At 38.8% G+C, this 22,086-nt stretch overlaps 1 protein-coding gene across 1 annotated transcript in view; it reads left to right on the top strand.

Moving 5' to 3' along the window:
* LOC128639574 (glutathione S-transferase omega-1-like) overlaps positions 1–11,712 on the top strand; it is an 82,769-nt gene extending 71,057 nt beyond the window's left edge. Inside the window, exon 6 of the mRNA XM_053691710.1 lies at positions 11,141–11,712. Within this exon, the coding sequence (XP_053547685.1) occupies positions 11,141–11,294 (154 nt within the window). The 3' untranslated portion in view covers positions 11,295–11,712. The remainder of the gene's footprint in view (positions 1–11,140) is intronic.
* The last annotated feature ends 10,374 nt before the right edge of the window (positions 11,713–22,086 follow it).

The following is a 22,086-nucleotide window of genomic DNA, read 5'->3' as shown; positions in this document are numbered from 1 at the left end:
CTTTGCCATTGCTTTTTTGCTATTCTAACGCCACTAATTGCAGTTGCACACCACACTTCTATTCCCGGCAGTGAAAGGGGTTAATTAGGTATCTTTTTTTTTTTTTTTTTAAAAGGTTAATTTTAGCTTAAGTGTAGAGATTAGCCTCCCCCTGATCCCTCCCTTGGAAACCTCCATCTTATGCCAGTTTGAAAATAAGGAGATATAGATATATAGAGATATATATATATATATATATATATATATATATAGAGAGAGATATATATATATATATATATATATATATATATAGAGAGAGAGAGAGAGAGAGATAGATAGATAGATAGATAGATAGATATAGTCACCTCTTCGTCAGAGGTATGTCCACGCCCACTGAACCTTCTTTAAATGCAGTCACAATCAATGTAAGCCGCCCACCTCCATGTCAGCATTCAAAAACCCTTTCATTACGTCTGGTATCTGTTTAACCATTAAGGTCCGTAAATTTATGTATATCCCAATGTGTACAAAGTTCATGTCTCTTGATGCTTAGTAATGTATTTATATTAAATTCATACAGAGATAAGATATTATTATTTACCTATACATTCAAATCCAATACATAGTTTTAAAATAAATTCTCAATTCATTTTAAAAAACTTATATAAAAAGACATCATTCATAATAGCTTATAATAATTTTTATATTAAAAAATGTGTTTTATATATATATATATATATATCTTTATTAACCTCTAAATCATCATTAAAAACATATTTTTCATACTTATAAACCGAGTAACATAATATTAGTTCAATCTATTAGAAATGCTTGTATGTCAACCTCTCTATTTAAGCCAAATGGTTCAAGGGTATTCAGTGTGTGTATCCAATAAGTTTCACGTTTGCGCCGTTTAGTTCTATGTTTAGTTCTTGTTCTATTTCTTGATTAGAATCTTCAATAAATTCAAGATAATCTCTTTTAAATCTCTTGTTTTTTGGCCTTTACGCGTTTCACGGTTACGTCAGAGGTATGTTCACGCCCACTGGAACCTTCCTTTAAATGCAGTCACAATCAATGTAAGCCGCCCACCTCCACGTCAGCATTCAAAAACCCTTTCATTATGTCTGTATCTGTTTTAACCATTAAGGTCCGTAAATTTATGTATATCAAAATGTGTCTCGATGCTTAGTAATGTATTTATATTAAATTCATACAGAGGTGCATTACTATTTGTACTGCAATATACATATATTTTGATATATATATATATATATATATATATATATATACATATCTCTTGAGACCCTTTTGGATATTATATACAGTTCCTAATTTCTTTATTCACCATACCTCCCTCTTATCACCCTTTATCTCCCCCCTCCTTTTAAGATTTGGTATATGGTCTTTTACTTGAAATTTTAGTTGACTCAGAGAATGACCATATTCTACAAAATGTTTTGGGACAGGTTGATAAATGTCCCTATTCCTCATTGCAGCTTTATGTTCTGTCATGCACTTAGTAGCAGTTTGTGTTATTTCACCTATGGGTTGTTTTTTTTTTGTGGTTTTTGGTTTTGGCCGTTGCTTTTTGTAAATGCTCAGTGTATATATCAATAATTGTGAACTTACTAATATCCTATGGTACCATGAGAAATTTTCATCACCACCATTACAATCTACAAGCTAACTTTTTAGATTTATATACTTTTATTGAAATATCTTTACCTTTATTCCTTTTTATGTCCTTATAAAGTAGTATTTTATTAAGATGTTAAATTGAGTCAGAGTCGGTACATTTTTAGACTGATTCCACTTCAAATTGCATTTTAACTCCATAATACAAAGCCCTGCATTTAATTCTAAAAGAGGTCACTCCATTCTATTCTGGTTGCAATGGAACCAGACCAAAACATGGCCAGCATTGATCTCAGCAACTTTTTTTTTATTATATCATCCACACCATGCACTACAGCTTTGTGAGTGGGGGGGGGGGGAGTGGTGGTTCCCGCCTGTAGTTTACTATTTGGTTGTGGCTAGTTAGGTTTTGTGCTTCACTAGCTTCTCAAACTTCTGCAAACAAAGGCCTCCCCAGGTTTTGGGCCTTTTTTCTTTTAGCCATAATTATTTTTTGGTCAGGGTGTAACATTACACTTTTTTTTTTTTAAATTTAAATCATGGCATTTCCCAAGTAAATGTTAACCAGAGCTTGCAAGAAGGAGCGAGGGAAGAAAGAAGCGAGGAAGAGGAAAAAGGTGGGAGAGAAGGGAGGAAGGCATTTGGTTTGAGTAAACTAAGGCACATAAGTTGAACTATTTGTGAGGATTTTTTTTTTTAATAATGAAATACTGCATAATGAGTTAACATTATGTACAGTCTCTCCCTACAGATGGTCCCCTTAATTTATCCAGCACACAACTGTAGGGAGAGTCTAACTGCCTAATGAGTTAACATAATGTACACAAACACCTCTGTGATAGGTTCTCCATCTGAGCCTTTATAATGCTATAATAAACTATTAAGAGTGTAACAAGATTCATCCTGCTCCTCTAACAGGAACAGAGGAGCTGCACTGTACTAACTTGGTTAATGTGTGCTGCCTCTCCTTCTTTCCAACTCCACAGGCAGGACTAGGAATGGATTGCTACCCTGTCTCCATCACATATGCGCAGGAGAATAGCAAGGCCGTGCCGTCTCTCCACTTGTGGACTATAGCATGGTCCCCTGCAAGTTACATGGTAGTTCCAGCAGATCAAAGAGCCCTCCAGTGGGGGAGTCGGCTGTAATGCTGCTGTTGCGTTCGGGTGGGAGAAACCAGGAAGAAAGAGCAAGGAGATTGATTTCTGTGGCAAAGCTGCCACGGGAAGTCCCTGCCCCCCCTACTCCCCTTTTTTTTTTTTTTCTTTAAACCTCCTGCGTGGTACCAGATCAAAGTTTGCATTTTATTTTAAATCACTCTGCCATGAATTTCTGAAAATACTCCACCCTTAATACCAGAGAGATTGATTTTGAAATACCAAAACTCATTTACTCTGATTCAGTTTAAACATTAAACACTTTGAGATATTAAATATAAAATGATAAATCGTATTTATATATATATATATATAAAAAAATTGCAATATACTTTTATTTATTTTGTCCCTTTACATGTAATTCTATTCTGAAATTGCTAGCATTTCAGATCCTGTTAAAAAAGGAAGTGCAGAACACTGTTACTGTTACCATTACCATATCAAGAGATCATCATATTCCACAAAGCCAATGGCTACACACTCTAGTGACCTATTTATTATTGTCCCTAAGAAGGTAACCTAAGTTACAACATGGCAGCTCCCATTGTTTTATAGAGATTATAATTTACACTTATTTCGTCACTTTTAAATAAGTAATTAAACTTTAAAAATAAAAACATCTACATGTTATTCTCATACTAATCTTTTCTTTAAATGCATCATTCTATCTAGCATTTATTTAGTGTTTAATGTCCCTTCAAGGGCCAGATTACAAGTGGAGATATATATAGATAGAGGTGTGTGTGTATGTATAATCTCCATATTCTGCTATGTGCAGAACATTGGAATGTGAAATATGTTTACAAAAATACTTAAATGATTCATGTTTTCATCTATTTAACTGCAAACGGCTACAATGCATATCTATCTATCTATCTATCTATCTATCTATCTATCTATCTATCTATCTATCTATCATCCATCTTTAGACATGTATGGATTTCTGTCAAAGCCCTTTTTCTGCTTTTTTTCCCCTAACACCTGAGAGTTCATATCTTTGAGCCCTTATAACTTTTTGTACAATATATTTTTCAAAATAATTTCTTAGATAGTGCTATTTCGAGTGTAGCTGTACTTTAATGTGTTTGTGTTGTTTTTTTTTTGTGAAAACCATTAACCAGAACTCTAAGGATGTGCTATACCGATAAGCGTTAACTTCAGTTGCGCTTAAGCGATAGTCTTTTCTTGTAAAAACCCAATACACCCTTAAAAACCCTTTTTTTATTATTATTTTTTCCCGCTTGTACGTAACTTTTAGTGCTCCACTCGTTATCTGGCCCTAAGTGAATTCTATACATAGTTATACTTGGAGAAAAGACCATGGTTGAGAAAACATATATACGGCGCAAGAGCTGCAACCCGCGCCACCCTTAATTTCACCTCACAAATCGGGCTATTACATCTACGGCGCCGGCAGTTCATAAAGTGCCGTAAGATGGATAAACTAGCGATATCCAGAAATGAACGTAAATACAAATTTCTGGAGTCGCCAGTGACTTGCGGCACTTTAGAAACTGCCAGCGCCTAAGAAAAGTGGAGGAAAAAAATCAAATCTCCAGTAAAAGTCTAACATGCCTCCCAAAAATAAGCCTGACATGTAAAACCCCTATATCCGGCATCAAACCGACATCGGAACTAATAAAAGTATTAACCCCTAAACCGACAACCCCCCACCCCACAACGCAATATTCCTATTTAAACTATTAACCCCTTTGTCCGCCATCAAACCCACACCGCAAGTACTAACTAAAGTATTAACCCCTAAATCCGCCAACCCCAACATCACAAACTACCTAATAAAACTATTAACCCCTAATCAGCCATTAACAGACAACACAAACTATCTATTAAAGTATTAACCCCTAAACTGCCAAAGCCCACAACATGAATAATTAAATTACTAAGCCCCCTAACCTAACACCCCCTAACCTAATACCCCCTAAATGAACCCAAATTACAAAATACTAAAAGTTACTATTAAAATAAAAAAAAACTAAGTATAAATGAAATGGGCAGTCTAGTCAAAATTACAATTCTGGTGTAGACTGTCCCATTAAGCTACAATTACATAAAATTAAAAAAAAATCTAAGATTACAGAAAATAAAATGATCAAATTTTAAAAAATTATACCTAATCCCTATAAAAATAAAAAAGCCCCCCCCAAAAAAATAAACCCCCCAATCTAATGCTAAACTACCAGTAGCCCTTTAAAAGGGCTTTTTGCAGGGCATTGCCCCAAGATAAACGTCTCCTTTTTTTTACATTAAAAATACACAAAGTCCCCCCAACAGTAAAACCCCTCCACCCACCAAACCCCACAAAATAAAAGAATCTAACACTAAAAAAAACCTAAACTACCCATTGCCTGAAAAGGGCATTTGTTTGCATTTAGCACTTTTACAAGGTGCCCACCCTAATCTAAATAAACCCCCCAATTTTTTTTTATTTAAAAAACCTAGTCTAACTCCCAGGTTGATATTCACCATTCCTGAAGTCTGGTGGAGAAGGTCCTGTCCCATGGGATAAAGTCTTCTTACTACTTCCAGGAGCAATCCGGCCCGGACCAGTGACCCTGGAGCTGAAGACCAACGACCGCGGAGTCATGGAGCATGGAAGATCCTTTTCGTACGATTGCCGCCGTACACTGGATAGTGAATTCAAGGGACGCAATTAAAAATGGCGTACCTTGAATTCCTATTGGCTGATATGATTCTTCAAATTCAAATCAGCCAATCGAATAAGCTACTCAAATCCTATTGGCTGTTCAAATCAGCTAATAGGATGAGAGCTACTGAAATTCTATTGGCTGATTTGAATAGCCAATAGAATTTCAGTAGCTCTCATCCTATTGGCTGATTTGAATTTGAAGAATCAAATCAGCCAATAGGAATTCAAGGGACGCCATTTTTAACCGCGTCCCTTGAATTCACTATCCAGTGTACGGCAGTGATCATACGAAGAGGATCCTCCACGCTCCATAACTCTGCGGTCGCCGGTCTTCAGCTCCGCCCTCCGCTCCACGCTGGATTGTTCCTGGACGAAGAAAGAAGAGGTTGCCGCTTGGAAGAAGACTTCACTGCATGGGACAGGACCTTCTCCGCCGGACTTCAGGAATGGGGAGTATCAACCTGGGGATTAGACTAATTTTTTTTTGTAAAATTTCTGGGGGGTTTATTTAGATTAGGGTGGGCACTTTGTAAAATAGCTAAATGCCCTTTTAAAAGCAATGCCCACACAAATGCCCTTTTCAGGACAATGGGTAGTTTAGGTTTTTTAGTGTTAGGTTCTTTTATTTTGTTTTTTTCTTTTTACTGTTAGGAGGGACTTTGTGTATTTTTAATGTAAAAGAGCTGTTTATCTTGGGGCAATGCCCTGCAAAAGCCCTTTTTAAGGGCTACTGGTAGTTTAGCATTAGATTAGGGGGTGTGTTTATTTTCATAGGGATTAGGTATAATTGTTTTAAAATTTGATAATTTTGTTTATTTTCTGTAATCTTAGATTTTTTTTATTTTTTGTAATTGTAGCTTAAAGGGACAGTCTACACCAGAATTTTAATTTGGACTAGACTGTCCCTTTAATTTATACTTTTTTTTTTTTTTTTTTTTTAAAGTAATGTTAGGTTTTTTATTCTAATAGTTGGGCTGGCTTTAGTATTTTGTAATTTGGGTCCATTTAGATGGTGTTAGGTTAGGGGGCTTAGTAATTTAATTATTTGCATTGTGGGCTTTAATACTTTGATAGCTAGTTTGCGTTGTTGGCTTTGGTGGTTTAGGGGTAAATACTTTAATAGGTAGTTTGAGTTGTGGGTTAATGGTGGATTAGGGGTTAATATATTATTAGTTATTGCGGTGGTGGTTGGCAGTTGACAGGTAGCTAGATATTGCGCATGCGTTAGGTGTTAGTTTATTTTTGCAGGCAGTTTCAGGAGTCACGGTGCTCCCATACTCGGCGCAAGGCCTGCTGCGGCTGCCTTAGTATGACGAGGTGAAAATGGAGTAAGATTTCTCCATTTTTGCCACGTAAGTCATTACACTGAATAGATACCGATTTGTGACGCGGTCCCATGTTAGCTTATGGGAGTAAAAATTGCGGGCGACTCCCTTAACTTCTGTGCGTAACTTGTATGCTACGCCGTATATGTAATACCAAAATCACATAAAAACCGGCGTCGCCGGCTTTTGTGGGCGAAGCCCCATGTGTAAAGCTAGTGCTCGACAAATCTGTTTAAAAGTTTGAGCCAGACAGTGGTATTTGTATGTTTATAGATATATGGAGATTAACCCAAAAACTTTGAGCCAGGTCTAGAATTCTAAGAGCCAGTGACTCCCTGGGTTTGTCGAACCCTGGTGTAAGATATAGCATGTTAAAGGGATACTCAAGTCAACTTTAAAACTGCATGCTCTATCTGAATCATGAAAGTTTAAAAACAACTTTCCAAGTTACTTCCATTAATAAAATGTCCAGTCTTTATTTTTACACTTTTTGAGTCACCCACTCTTACAGAGCATGTGCAAAAATGCACAGAATATACGTATATGCATTTGTGATTGGCTGTTGGCAGTCCGTGATATAGGGGGAGTGGAAATAGACATAACCTTTGAAATTTGTTAGAGAAAAAAAATCTACTACTTATTTAAAATTCAGACATAGGGGCCGATTTAACATGCTGCAAATGTAGCAGTTTCAGCGCTAGCCATCATCCTCACCGGAAACATAAGTTAAGAATCAGCGGTCTTAAGACAGCAATCAGCCCAATCGGGATGATTGACAACCCCTGCTAGCGGCCGATTGGCTGTAAATCTGCAGGGGGCAGCATTGCACTGGAACTGCTTGTGCCATATAAGATGCCACCAGTGTATGCCGTCTGCATTTAGCGATGTCGGGCAGAATTCTGTCCACCCGTATCTGAATAAATCAGCAGCTAAGTGCTATTGTATGTCTTTTTATGCGTTTGTTGATTATACAAATCAAATGGTCCTTTAAAGGGACAGTCTAGGCCAAAATAAACTTTCATGATTCAGATAGAGCATGCAATTTTAAACGATTTTCCAATTTACTTTTATCACCAATTTTGCTTTGTTCTCTTGGTATTCTTAGTTGAGAGCTTAACCGAGGAGGTTCATATGCTAATTTCTTAGACCTTGAAGCCCACCTCTTTCAGATTGCATTTTAACAGTTTTTCACCACTAGAGGGTGTTAGTTCTTGTATTTCATATAGATAACACTGTGTTCGTGCACGTGAAGTTATCTGGGAGCAGGCACTGATTGGCTAGACTGCAAGTCTGTCAAAAGAACTGAAAAAAGGGGCAGTTTGCAGAGGCTTAGATACAAGATAATCACAGAGGTTAAAAGTATATTATTATAACTGTGTTAGTTATGCAAAACTGGGGAATGGGTAATAAAGGGATTATCTATCTTTTTAAACAATAAAAATTCTGGTGTAGACTGTCCCTTTAAGCTACATGGCTTTTAAATTTATTAACAAAATATGTATCCTTGTTTCAGTCTCATGCGACTAGATTTGGAGTTTTGTCGGTAACGACCCGAAAAACTAACGCCGGCTTTTTTCTGGCCGCACCATAAAAATAACTCTGGTATTGAGAATCCACATAAAGGCTGCGTTAGGCTCCAAAAAAGGAGCGTAGAGCATTTTTAACGCAGCTTCAACTCTCAATACCAGAGTTGCTTACGGACGCGGCCAGCCTCAAAAACGTGCTCGTGCACGATTCCCCCATAGGAAACAATGGGGCTGTTTGAGCTGAAAAAAAACCTAACACCTGCAAAAAAGCCACGTTCAGCTCTTAACGCAGCCCCATTGTTTGCTATGGGGAAACACTTCCTATGTCTGCACATAACACTCTAACATGTACCCCGAGTCTAAACACCCCTAACCTTACACTTATTAACCCCTAATCTGCCGCCCCCGCTATCGCTGACACCTGCATTTTATTTTTAACCCCTAATCTGCCGCTCCGTAAACCGCCGCTACTTACATTATCCCTATGTACCCCTAATCTGCTGCCCCTAACACCGCCGACCCCTATATTATATTTATTAACCCCTAATCTGCCCCCCACAACGTCGCAGCCAGCTACCTACAATAATTAACCCCTAATCTGCCGACCGCAAAGCGCCGCCACCTACGTTATCCTTATGTACCCCTAATCTGCTGCCCCAACACCGCCGACCCCTGTATTATATTTATTAACCCCTAATCTGCCCCCCACAACGTCGCCTCCACCTGCCTACACTTATTAACCCCTAATCTGCCGACCGGAGCTCACCGCTATTCTAATAAATGTATTAACCACTAAAGCTAAGTCTAACCCTAACACTAACACCCCCCTAAGTTAAATATAATTTACATCTAACGAAATTAATTAACTCTTATTAAATAAATTATTACTATTTAAAGATAAATACTTACCTGTAAAATAAATCCTAATATAGCTACAATATAAATTATAATTATATTATAGCTATTTTAGGATTAATATTTATTTTACAGGTAACTTTGTATTTGTTTTAACCAGGTACAATAGCTATTAAATAGTTAAGAACTATTTAATAGCTAAAATAGTTAAAATAATTACAAAATTACCTGTAAAATAAATACTAACCTAAGTTACAATTAAACCTAACACTACACTATCAATAAATTAATTAAATAAACTACCTACAATTACCTACAATTAACCTAACACTACACTATCAATAAATTAATTAAATACAATTCCTACAAATAAATACAATTAAATAAACTAGCTAAAGTACAAAAAATAAAAAAGAACTAAGTTACAAAAAATAAAAAAATATTTACAAACATAAGAAAAATATTACAACAATTTTAAACTAATTACACCTACTCTAAGCCCCCTAATAAAACAACAAAGCCCCCAAAATAAAAAATGCCCTACCCTATTCTAAATTACTAAAGTTAAAAGCTCTTTTACCTTACCAGCCCTGAACAGGGCCCTTTGCGGGGCATGCCCCAAGAAGTTCAGCTCTTTTGCCTGTAAAAAAAAACATACAATACCCCCCCCCCCACATTACAACCCACCACCCACATACCCCTAATCTAACCCAAACCCCCCTTAAATAAACCTAACACTAAGCCCCTGAAGATCATCCTACCTTGTCTTCACCTCACCGGGTATCACCGATCCGTCCTGGCTCCGATATCTTCATCCAACCCAAGCGGGGGCTAGACATCCACTGAAGAAGTCCAGAAGAGGGTCCAAAGTCTTCATCCTATCCGGGAAGAAGAGTCGATCCAGACCGGCAACCATCTTGATCCAAGCGGCATCTTCTATCTTCATCCGATGATGACCGGCTCCATCCTGAAGACCTCCACCGCGGACCCATCTTCTTCCGGCGACGTCCAACTGAAGAATGACGGTTCCTTTAAGGGACGTCATCCAAGATGGCGTCCCTCGAATTCCGATTGGCTGATAGGATTCTATCAGCCAATCGGAATTAAGGTAGGAATATTCTGATTGGCTGATGGAATCAGCCAATCAGAATCAAGTTCAATCCGATTGGCTGATCCAATCAGCCAATCAGATTGAGCTCACATTCTATTGGCTGATCGGAACAGCCAATAGAATGCAAGCTCAATCTGATTGGCTGATTGGATCAGCCAATCGGATTGAACTTGATTCTGATTGGCTGATTCCATCAGCCAATCAGAATATTCCTACCTTAATTCCGATTGGTTGATAGAATCCTATCAGCCAATCGGAATTCGAGGGACGCCATCTTGGATGACGTCCCTTAAAGGAACCGTCATTCTTCAGTTGGACGTCGCCGAAAGAAGATGGGTCCGCGGTGGAGGTCTTCAGGATGGAGCCGGTCGTCATCGGATGAAGATAGAAGATGCCGCTTGGATCAAGATGGTTGCCGGTCCGGATCGCCTCTTCTGGAGTTTTGTCGTTAGATGTCTAACGCTCACTTCAGAAACGACTCTAAATACCGGAGTTATAAAAATCCCATTGAAAAGATAGGATACGCAATTGACGTAAGGGGATCTGCGGTATGGAAAAGTCGCTGCTGAAAAGTGAGCGTTAGACCCTATTTTGAGTGACTCCAAATACCGGCGGTAGCCTAAAACCAGCGTTAGGAGCCTCTAACGCTGGTTTTCACGGCTAACGCCAAACTCCAAATCTAGGTCATGGTGTGTGTGTGTGTATATGTATATGTGTGTATATGTATATGTGTGTGTGTATGTATGTATGTATATACTGGTATATATGTATGTATGTATGTGTGTATGTGTATATATATATATATATATATATATATATATATATATATGTATGTATATACTTTTTTTTTTTTTTTAAATATATTTATTTTTGCTCTACAGGTCTTTAAATAAAACACCACAGATCAACGAATGGTATCAACTCATGCTGAAGGATTCAGCTGTCAAAGCAACTTATACTGAACCAGAAGTTCTCTTAGGTTTCGTCGAATTATACGCAGAAGACCATATTGATGCTGCTGATTATGGCCTATAAACACAGCAGGAAAGCCACCGATTGGCCTGTCTTGTACTAATTTGTTTTGTTTTTCTTGTAAAAAGCAGTAATTGATGGTACGTTTTATAAGCTGGTCCGTAAATTTTCAGAAAAAGAGCACTTGTTTTCTCATTTTTATAGCTATGAAATAATTTTAGGTTCTTTTTTCTGTATTACTTTATGAAAGAACAATGTGTATCTAAATACCAAGGGATGTTGAAATTATTGCATGATGCCAGTGTCTTACAACCTAACACTTTTCAATGACAATGGTAAGATTATTAGTGTTTGTTTGAAATGTGTGGGTTAGTAAACAATCCTGTTTAGCTTGTGTATGTTATGCTTCTCTATAAAATATATTCATGCAATTATGAAATTTTAATGGCTCTAATAAAAATAATCATATTTAAACAATATATACCAAGTTGGTTGCAGACGTGTATGTTTTTTTTTTTTTGTTTTTGTTTTGTGGTTTATTTTATAGATTTTGAGGTTTAAGTTTTGCCATACAAACCATGTATTGCAATAGAACACAATTACATTTCAATATGGTTTTTAGGTGAATATGTTCCACGTTAAAGGGACAGTCTACACCAGAATTATTATTTAAAGGGACAATCTACCCTAAAATTGTTTAAAAAGATAACTAATGCCTTTACTACCCATTCCCCAGCTTTGCACAACCAACAATGTTATATTTATAATATACTTTATAACATTGAAACCTAATTTCTGCCTGTTTCTAAGCCATTCAAGACAGCCTCTTATCACATGCTTTTTTTATTAGATTTTCACAACAGGAGGCTGCTAGTTCATGTGAGCCATATAGGTTACATTGTGATCATGTCCGTGGCTTGTGGCAGTCACTGCACTAATTGGCTAAAATGAAAGTCAATAGATAATAACTAGTCATGTGATTAGGGCTCTGTCAGAAGATGCTTAGATACAAGGTAATCAGAGGTAAAAAGTATATTAATATAACTGTTGCTTATGCAAAACAGGGGAATGGGTAATATAGGGATTGTCTATCTGTTAAAAACAATACAACTTCTGGTGTAGACTGTTCCTTTAAAAAGATAGATAATCCCTTTTATTACCGATTCCCTAGTTTTGCATAAACGGTTATATTAAGACTTTTTACCTCTAATTATCTTGTATCTAAGCATCTGCAGACTGCCTTCTAATTTCAGTTATTTTGACAAACTTGCATCTTAGCCAATCAGTGCTGACTCCTAGGTAAATCCAAATGCATGAGCACAATGTTATCTTTATCCTGGTTTCTCAATAGCCAGGTCATGTCCTGGTACCGGGCCATGACAGCCCTGCTGGTGGGTTGTGGACCCCCCCCCCCCGCAAAAACAACAACAACTTAAATAATTTTGACACATGGGGGCGGAGCCGGATGCTGCTAAGATGGCAGCATAAACCCATAGCTCAGTAAGCCAGCATGCCTACAATTAGATATACCACTTGAATTCATTAAATGATCCAGCTGGGACCATGAGCCAATATCCTGGAGGTACCAAATACAAGGCGAGAGTACTTAATTAGGCTGTCACGGGCAGGAGCGGCACAGTATGAGAACAGCAGGGAGCCGCCATTAGAGAGCTTGTGAACGGAGCAGAAGCCTGCAATAGCTCTGAGCCTGAAAGCAAGCAGTACAGGTCCGTGCCACTCAGAGTACCTAACAAGCGGAGTAAAATCACGCCTCGTGAGAGCTGAGGGAAACGACTTTGTGTGGCGGAAATGTAAGGACCGAACGGAGGAACTAAACCGCACTGGGAGTTACAAGTGGTGTGCATGAGAAAGTAAGTGCGACACTAATACTGGGGAAGGTGGACACAGAGCAAGAGAAAGCGGTATATACCCACTGGGGAGCAGATGATTTTTACATTAACCTTGGCTGAGACAACATAGATTAGAGGAGATTGAAGAGTTAGCAAGGTGGACACGGACATTTGGGCTGTAAAATTTGTGATGCAGCAGCATTTACATCGCTGTGTATAAGGGAGTGAGTGGGAGGAAAAGGCCTAGTTGTCATACCCCTATCAAAGGAGAGAGGAAAAACAGCAGACTCTGACATTAGAGGCCACAGAGGTTGGACACATTCAGATTGTTGCTAACCTTAAAGACTGTGAAACCATACCATATAAAGGGGAGAAATACATGTGGAAGCACACATGTAACGCTAAAAAGCTGTACACACTTTGAGGGACAACAACCAGGGAATACATATAAGTGAAACTGTGAATTTATTTGTGTGAACACCACATGTCTCAGCAGTAAAGGACACAAAAGTAGATACTGCACTAGAAGTAAAGCACTCATAATGGCGTCTAGAAAACTATTGAAACCTTTAAAACCAAATACATCAGGCCAAATGAAAAGTGCTACAGTGGAATCCTTCTTTAATCACACAAGCCAGCACTCTACTCCCACAGAACACGAATCTATGGAAGCATTCTCACCAATCTCACAGTCACCCAATAAACATAACAAAGGGTCAGACTCCCTCTCGCAGATCCCTACATCCTTTTTGTCATCACTAGCCTCAAAGCAGGACATAGCAGAAATTGTGAGAACTTGCATGAGAGAGGAGATGGCAGACTTAAAACAGGAAATGCATACCATTGGGTTCCGTGTAGACACTTTAGAGGATTATACAAACAATATACAAGAAGAAGAACACCAAATTCAAGAAACCTCAGCCACCCAAACAGATCTGATAGAAGCTCTTCAAGACAAGATTGAAGATCTTGAAAATAGAAGGCGCAGGAAAAATCTGCGAATACGAGGAATTCCAGAATCAGTACTCCCCAAGGATTTACCAACTTATCTGCCAGCACTATTTGCTCATCCCAGAGGCGAAACATCCTCCATGGAAATAAATTGGGACAGAGCACACAGAGCCCTGAGGCCCAGGCCACCGGATAAAGCTCCACCCAGGGACATCATAATACAATTTAAACAATTCAGAGAAAAAGAAGAACTTTTTTTTTTTTTTTTTAAATGTAATTTTTATTGAAGATTCCAGTACAACATACATATGTATAGATATATAGCATACATGACAGGATGTGGTGTACACAGTAGTTTAAGTCCATGGGTGGGTTGTTGTGTTTCACTTTCCTTCTTTTAGGGTAACAATAAGAAAACAGAAGATAACCCAACTGTTCATGCAATATTCCACCTTCTCCTTCGGTAGTATATAATGGAACCTTAAAATTTTAACCAATCCTCTCATCTCACTAGTGAGAGGAGAAAAATGAATAAACAAGCAATGCAATATTCCGTATTGTTACGAGAACACTAAACAAAAGAAAAACATAAGAATACTAAAAAATACAAAAAATATAATAACATAAAAAAAAAAAAACATAAACACAACGACTTGCATTTTCACCAAATAGTTATAGGAATACTCACACCTTTCAAATAACGTTTTCTAATAAAGCTTGTAGAGTAGTAAGGAATAGAAAATGGAAAAGGGAAGAGGTAAGAAAGAGAGAGGGCCTGGGGGGGTGAGAGGATGAAAGGGAGTATATGGTTAGAGAGGTGAAGGCAGTCTGGGGGGGGGGGAGGGGGGGGGCAACTTTCCTATGGGCGCTTGTCGGGGTAGTAGTTCTGTAAGGACGTGGAGGTGCCATTCTCTCGGTAGTTTAAGTATTACTCTGAGTACCTATAAAAGATTCCCAATAAAACTTAACATCATAATACAGATTAAGGGTTTTCCTTCTGAAATGTACATACTCCTCTTGAGATATAAGTGTTGTAGTATTCTGTATCCATTCTGTTCTGGATGGGGGGATGGGAGACTTCCATTTTTTGGCTATTAAGTTCCTAGCGCTATTTAATCCAATTGTTAGAAGATTCCATCTTATTTTACATAGGTTTTGTGGTCTAAGATTTAGTAAGGCTATCGTGGGTGTTAGGGTGAGGGATGTATCCACAAAGGTCCGCAAGTCAATTTCCAATTGAGACCAAAATGGCCTCAGTTTCTCACACTGCCACCATATATGCGACATCGTGCCCTTCAGCCCGCATCCCCTCCAACATTTATCATCCGCGCTGGGATACATATATCTCAGGCGCTCTGGGGTTAGGTACCAGCGTGTTACTATCTTGTGATTGAGTTCTAATGTTTTCGGTGATGCCGAGGACTTACGGGTGTTAAAAAATATATTTTCCCATTCTTGAAAGGATAAAGTGATCCCTAATTCAGCCTGCCAACGTGCAGAGTATGGTGGTAGAGTGTTGATTAATGTTTCCTCCAAGAGGCTTCTAGAGATAGATAGTGTTCCCCTAGGTAGGACTTCAGATAAACATAACCTTTCAAACCTCGTTGGAGGTCTCAACAGGTCCTCTTTGTGTTTGGATTTGTGTATCATATGTTTTAACTGTGCATATTTCAGCCAGGAGGAAAAACTTCCTCCGGCTATCTCCTCTAAATCTTGTCTTCGTTTTAGTTCCCCATTAACAGTCAATTTTATAAATGGTATGGTATACCCCATTTCGCCTCTTGTGCTAGCAAGTGGTTCCAAGCCACCTAGAAACTCAGCATTATAAGAGATTGGCGACAAGGGGGACACCCCCGACGAGACCCCCATATGTGAGTCCCTCAGGAAATCCCACCCATCAAAGATGTGTGAGTATAATTCGAAGACTCTGGCTAAGGGCGACCTAATGCTTGGTGAGCTCCAGCACAGTGCACCCAAGGACGGGGCGCTCAAAAGATGGGAATCTATGGTTGACCATGCTTTACTTTCAATGTTCCCATGCCATTCTAACACGCGTTGAAGTGTTACAGCTCTATAATACCTTTCTATGTTTGGGACTCCCATACCTCCATATCCCAATGGTCTGTGCATAATTGTTCTATTAATTCGGGGTTTAATTTTCCCCCACACAAACAGATTAAGTTCTGCTTGAATACTAGTTAGGAAGGATCTGGATAGACGTATGGGAACTGTCTGCAGTATATATAATATCTGTGGCAGTGTGGTCATTTTGATTGCCTGTATCCTTCCCCACCATGTTAAAGGTTTATCCCGCCATGTTCTCAATTCTGATTTCAACCTATGCAATAGGGGTGTATAGTTGCTTTGAAACAGTTGGGTCGTGGTGGGTGTCAACTCTATGCCTAAATATCTAAGCTGTAGTAGTTGTAGTTTGTATGGGCATATATCTTTTAGCTTGAAGAACTGTTCGGCCTGCATGTTAATGTTTAGGATTTCGGACTTCTGTGGATTTATCTTAAAGTTTGAAAGCCTGCCAAACGTTGCGAATTCTGATAGCAGATGTGGTAGTGATGTGGTTGGTGATGTCATGGAAATTAGGACGTCATCTGCATATAATGTAAGTTTGTACTCATTGGGGCCTATTTTAATACCGCCTATTTTCTCATTAGCTCTAATATGTGCTGCTAACCTTTCCATAGAGAGTGCGAACAGGAGTGGGGACAGTGGACACCCCTGCCTTGTCCCATTATGTATCTGGAAACTATCTGACAAGGCCCCATTAGCCTTCACTCTCGCTATAGGATTATTATATACACTAAAGATTCTATCTATTATTTTAGTACCAAACCCAAATCTCATTAAACATGCTTTAAGGAACCCCCAGTCTAGACGATCAAACGCCTTTTCGGCATCTGTTGAGATAAGAATTGTAGGCTCCCTAGTCCTATTGACATGCTCTATGAGGTGTAATGTTCGTATGGTGTTGTCCCTGGCCTCCCTGCCAGGGACAAAACCAGATTGGTCCACATGTATGAGCTTGGGCAGTATGGTATTTATTCTTTTTGCTAAAATTTTCGTGTAGATCTTAATGTCAGAGTTGAGTAGAGATATAGGCCTATAATTTTCTACTTTAGTGTTGTCTTTTCCAGGCTTTGGTATAATTGATATATGGGCTTCTAAAATGTGTTTAGGCCATTCAGCACCTTTGTCCACTGCTGCAAATATTTCTACGAGGTGGGGAGCTAGTATCTGTTTAAACTGCTTATAATAGGCATTGGAGAAGCCATCTGGCCCAGGGCTCTTATGGAGTGGCAAGCTATTAATTGCTGATATTACTTCTTGTTGAGTGATGGGGTTTTCTAATTCTTTGGAGATTTCCAATGGTATCGTAGGGAGGTCTACCTCGTTTAAGTAAGCTAAGTAGTCCTCCTCGGCATTTGAAGAGGTTATATTTGATGCAAGTTTATATAAATTTTGGTAGTATGTTTTGAAACATTCTACGATTCTCACTGAATCTTGGCAGTATCCTCCACTAGGAGGGCTAATTTTATGTATATATGAATTATTTCTTTTGGCTCGTAGCATTCTAGCTAATAGGGTACCTGTTTTATTTGACTCAGCATAGTATAATTTGTTCAGGAAAAAAGCTTTATCCTGCGCTTCCTTATATAAAATGTGGTTAAGATTTCTTCTGGCTTGTTGTAATTGCTGACTAAGCTTCATGTCCCGAGGGTTTTGTTTATGTTGGGCTTCACATGATTGTAAGATATGTGTGGCTTCCGTATATGCAATTCTATACTGTTTTTTGAGTATGGCTTTTTGTTTAATTAGTTCACCCCTCATTACTGCTTTATGTGCTTCCCATGTGTTAATAGGTGATGTCTGGTGGGATTGGTTAAAGTCAAAAAACTCCCTCAAGGACGCAGTGACCTTATTCAGCATTGGTGGTTTATGGAGTAATGTTTCATCCAACTTCCACACGTAGGATGTGTATGACCTCTCTAGCCATTTTATATCTACACTTACAGCTGCGTGGTCTGACCAGCTAATATGCTCTATATTAGAATCTGTAACTAAACTGTATGTAAGTTGGTCAATGAAGAAATAATCAATGCGTGAGTAACTTTTATGGGGATGAGAGTAGAAAGTGAAGTTTCTCTGTCCTGGGTGACTGGTTCTCCATACATCTATCACAGACAGCCTCCTCAGATTAGCGCTAATTTTACGTATTGAAACAGGAGAGACTTGGCTACGCCCAGTGGAACAATCTTTATCTGGTTCTAAAGCAACATTTAGATCCCCTGCTAGAATCAATGAGCCCTTTTGTACTGCTAGTACTGAGTTTGTGAGCCTCTGGAAGAATCTGGACTGTCTATTATTTGGAGCATAAACATTAACTAATGTGACAAGTTTATGGTATAATTTGCCCACTAAAATAATCCATCTTCCCTCTGTGTCCTCCACTTTGTGCTGTAATTGGAAAGGGGTCTTTCTATTGAATAATATGCCTACTCCGTTTTTTTTTTTTTTCGTGTGTGATGTAAAATATCCTACGGGGAATTCTTTGTTATGGAATAGGGGAGCTTTATCTTTGACAAAATGTGTCTCCTGTATGAATACTACTTCTCCTTTTAATTTTTTAAAACTAGATAAAGCAACAGACCTCTTAGTAGGAGAATTTAACCCCTTTGCATTTTGAGAAATTAATTTGATCTTCATATTAGCCATCACTAATGTAGGGGATGCGGGACTGCATTATCAATGATAACAAATGTTCGTGCCACTTTGTCGCATACCTGGGTGTCTGTGTGTCATCTGTCGGTCTATGCCCGTCAGTCTGTTTCTTAGTTAGTAGCTTGGAGAGAAGTGGAATAGTAGGGAAGGGTAGGAAGAGGTAGCAGGAAAAGAGTGTGGAGTATACGTATTGTACACAAAGTCGTTGTTGTAACTGCAAAAACAAAAAAACATTAGCATTCAAAAAAACATTTTGATGAATATACATAAACATTTAAAAAAAAAAATAGGTAATTCACGTGAGATCACCTAATCTTGGGGATCCCACACTGAATCACTGCTACAACAGTGAAAAAGAGGGGGTATATGTCACACTTTTTTTTTCGGTGACATAACAACCTATAGAACTAGAATAAAACTATCAAAACTAATTTGCTACTATAAACATTCTTAAATCTATGGATATAGCGTAACCGCTAGGTGTCTAATAGACATAAAAGTGAATTAAATAAGGATGAACCAAATATGGCTTTTAACTATAAAAGGCAAAAGAAGGTAAATGCATAACATAATGAAGTCATTTTCATGTAGTCCCCGTTATAGGGGGTCAGCTAGTAACATTAGGATACTACAACCTCTGTGGTAGTCCTTTTGGGTTCAAGTAGGATCTCCTGGTATAGAGGGTGGAGCAGGTCCCACAGCTTGGGTCTTATTTTTTCTTTTCTTGGTGACCATGTTCCAGCCACTATGTGATGGTCTTGGAAGCTTTCCCAGAGTTTCTTCGCTGTCTGCTGATCCATCTTTCAGGCTTGGTATGGTGGGTTTTGATATCCCCAACTGTTCACAGAAGTGATCGATGTCTTCTTGTGATTTATATATAGCGATGGTGCTTCCTTTAATGACCTTCAAGCAGAAGGGGAAACCCCATCTATATGGGATCTTCAGTTCCCTCAGGTGTAGCGTAAGGTACTTTGCCTCTTTTCTTTTAGAGAGAGTCATAGGACTGAGGTCAGCAAAAAATAGGATAGTGTTGCCTTCAAATTGAATCGGGTGTTTTTTCCTAGCCGCAGACAATATATTTTCCTTGTCTTTAAAACTAGTGAACTTAATGACTATGTCACGAGGTGGTGCATTCTCTTTCGGGATCGGGCGCAATGCCCTATGATATCTATCCAGTGGGAACTCAATCTCCTCTTTATCTTCTGAAATAGAGTTGAACAGTCTCTGTAAATATGGTAATAGTTGTCCCGTCTGCACTGTTTCAGGGACACCCCGCAATCTTACATTCTGGCGGCGGCCCCTGTTGTCCAGGTCCTCAACCTGCTCTTGTAGCTGCGTTATTAAAGTGTAGTGAAGTGTGGACTGCCTAGATTGTTGGTCAAGATATTTATTAGTGAATTCTGCATCTTCCTCCAATGCAGCTATTCTGTTGCCAATTTCCTGGACATCTTTCTTTACTTCTGCTATGCTGGATTTGATAATCTGGCTCATTTGTGCAATCAGGGCAGTGAAATCTTCTTTAGACGGGAGCAGCTGGAGGTCTGCTCTTGTTAATGGTGCTTGCACCTCCGCATCTGTGTCTGAGTCTGTAGGATCATGTGTGGCATCTTCCTCTTCCCTGATCTCAACAGCGGTATTATCATTGAGTTTAAAAAAATTATGCATTTTAGGATTGGGAGTACCTGTAGTCTTGGATGGTTTTTCTGCTCTGGGAAGTCGCCTAGATGCCATGCCAAAATGTATGTCATTTTTATTTGAGTAAGTCCCAGTATCCAATTTCCTCATTATGCTTTAAGCTTTAAGTGCGCCATTCATCTGCATGCCAGTAGCAAGGTGTAGTATAAGTCTTCAGCTATTTCGCTGTTTGCAATAGATGTATAATAACAAAAGGGGCCTCACACACATTCCGGCAACAAAGCAGTCTATATTGTGTGTGTAAGTTTACCCTAAGTCTGTATTTACCCCAGTGGTATCTCCGCTGTGCAGGCCAATATGGCGTCTTTCGCGCCCTTTCTAGATGAAGCAGCCGCAGTGTTAAGTATTTAATTTACCTGCTCTGGCGGTTCGCGTATGTGCTGACTGAATGGCGACTGCAGTCCTCAGGTTAGTGATCGTGTGTCAGGTGCCCAAGATCTAAACCTGCTCTCTGTAGTGTCTCTGCGCCTCCATGCTGCACCGGGAGTTACGTGAGTAGGCCGCGGCTGGGAGTCTTTGCCGATAGTGTAAAATGCCTTTAAAATACTCCTTCGCCGTTTTACCGGTCGGTCCTCTGTATTCTAAGTGCTTCCCGGTTGCAGTTTGGGCTTTCTGCTTGCTTTTGGATAGCAAAAAACATTAAGGTGGTTGTCTGCCTCATGGAGCTCTCCTTTCACACGACCATCTTAGGCGCTGGTCGGCTCCGCCCCCTCAAAAAAGAAGAACTTTTTAACCTATCCCGTAGAAACCAACCAGTTAAGTTCAGGGGCAATGTGCTCCAGTTCTACACTGATCTTTCTCAACGGACATTACAGAGAAGGAAGGAATTGGCACCATTAACATCTTTACTAAGAAGTAAAAAAATATTATACAGGTGGGGTTTTCCTTTCCATTTATATGTGCTACACGGAAACAGGAAGCTTTCCTGCACCAAAATCTCAGAGATACCGGACTTTTGTGCTGCTCTAGACCTTTAACCACCCCTTGAACAGGGAGATACAGACCCTCAACCACTACCGCAACGGAAGAAAAGACAAAAGGATACCAGTAAATAACGCAAAGATGCCCGTAGCGTGGGAGGCAGTCCCACTAGAGGACATCTTCCACCGCAGGCAAAAAATATGTCCCAGATCTCGAAAACTGTCATGCAGGACAATGATTAAAAGACTTGACACACGTCTGGATGGGTACATTATGTTTACTGAACCTAAAAGGGCTACATACAGACTATATAATGCAATGAAGGTATAGAAAAATGTATTGAGTAGGTTAGATGTATATGCTGTAACCTATATAAATAGTTATAACCACTAATTGAAATGTTCAGGGTTATGTAGAGAATCTAAGGCTCAAGGTGTTAACAGATAATATGAAGATATCCCAGTTATCTAGGGGAAAACCTCAGGGAAAGGTAAAAGGTTTCATAGAACTTTTTATATTGTTATGTGTTTTATAGGAAATATGTTCAACGTTGGTTTACGCCTCTTGTTTTATTAACAGGTGAAAATAAGATCTAGTATTATATTTCAGTCATATTATAGACAACCCAGAGCGTCTTTCAATAATAATTTCTAATTTAGTTATATTTGTTTTAAGAAACAAGGAACAAAAAGAAAGCGAAGAAG

The sequence above is a fragment of the Bombina bombina genome, chromosome 9 (assembly GCF_027579735.1).
Source record: "Bombina bombina isolate aBomBom1 chromosome 9, aBomBom1.pri, whole genome shotgun sequence".
NCBI classification, from domain to species: domain Eukaryota; kingdom Metazoa; phylum Chordata; class Amphibia; order Anura; family Bombinatoridae; genus Bombina; species Bombina bombina.
Note: the sequence above shows the minus strand (reverse complement) of the source record. Positions and strands in the feature narration are given on the sequence as shown.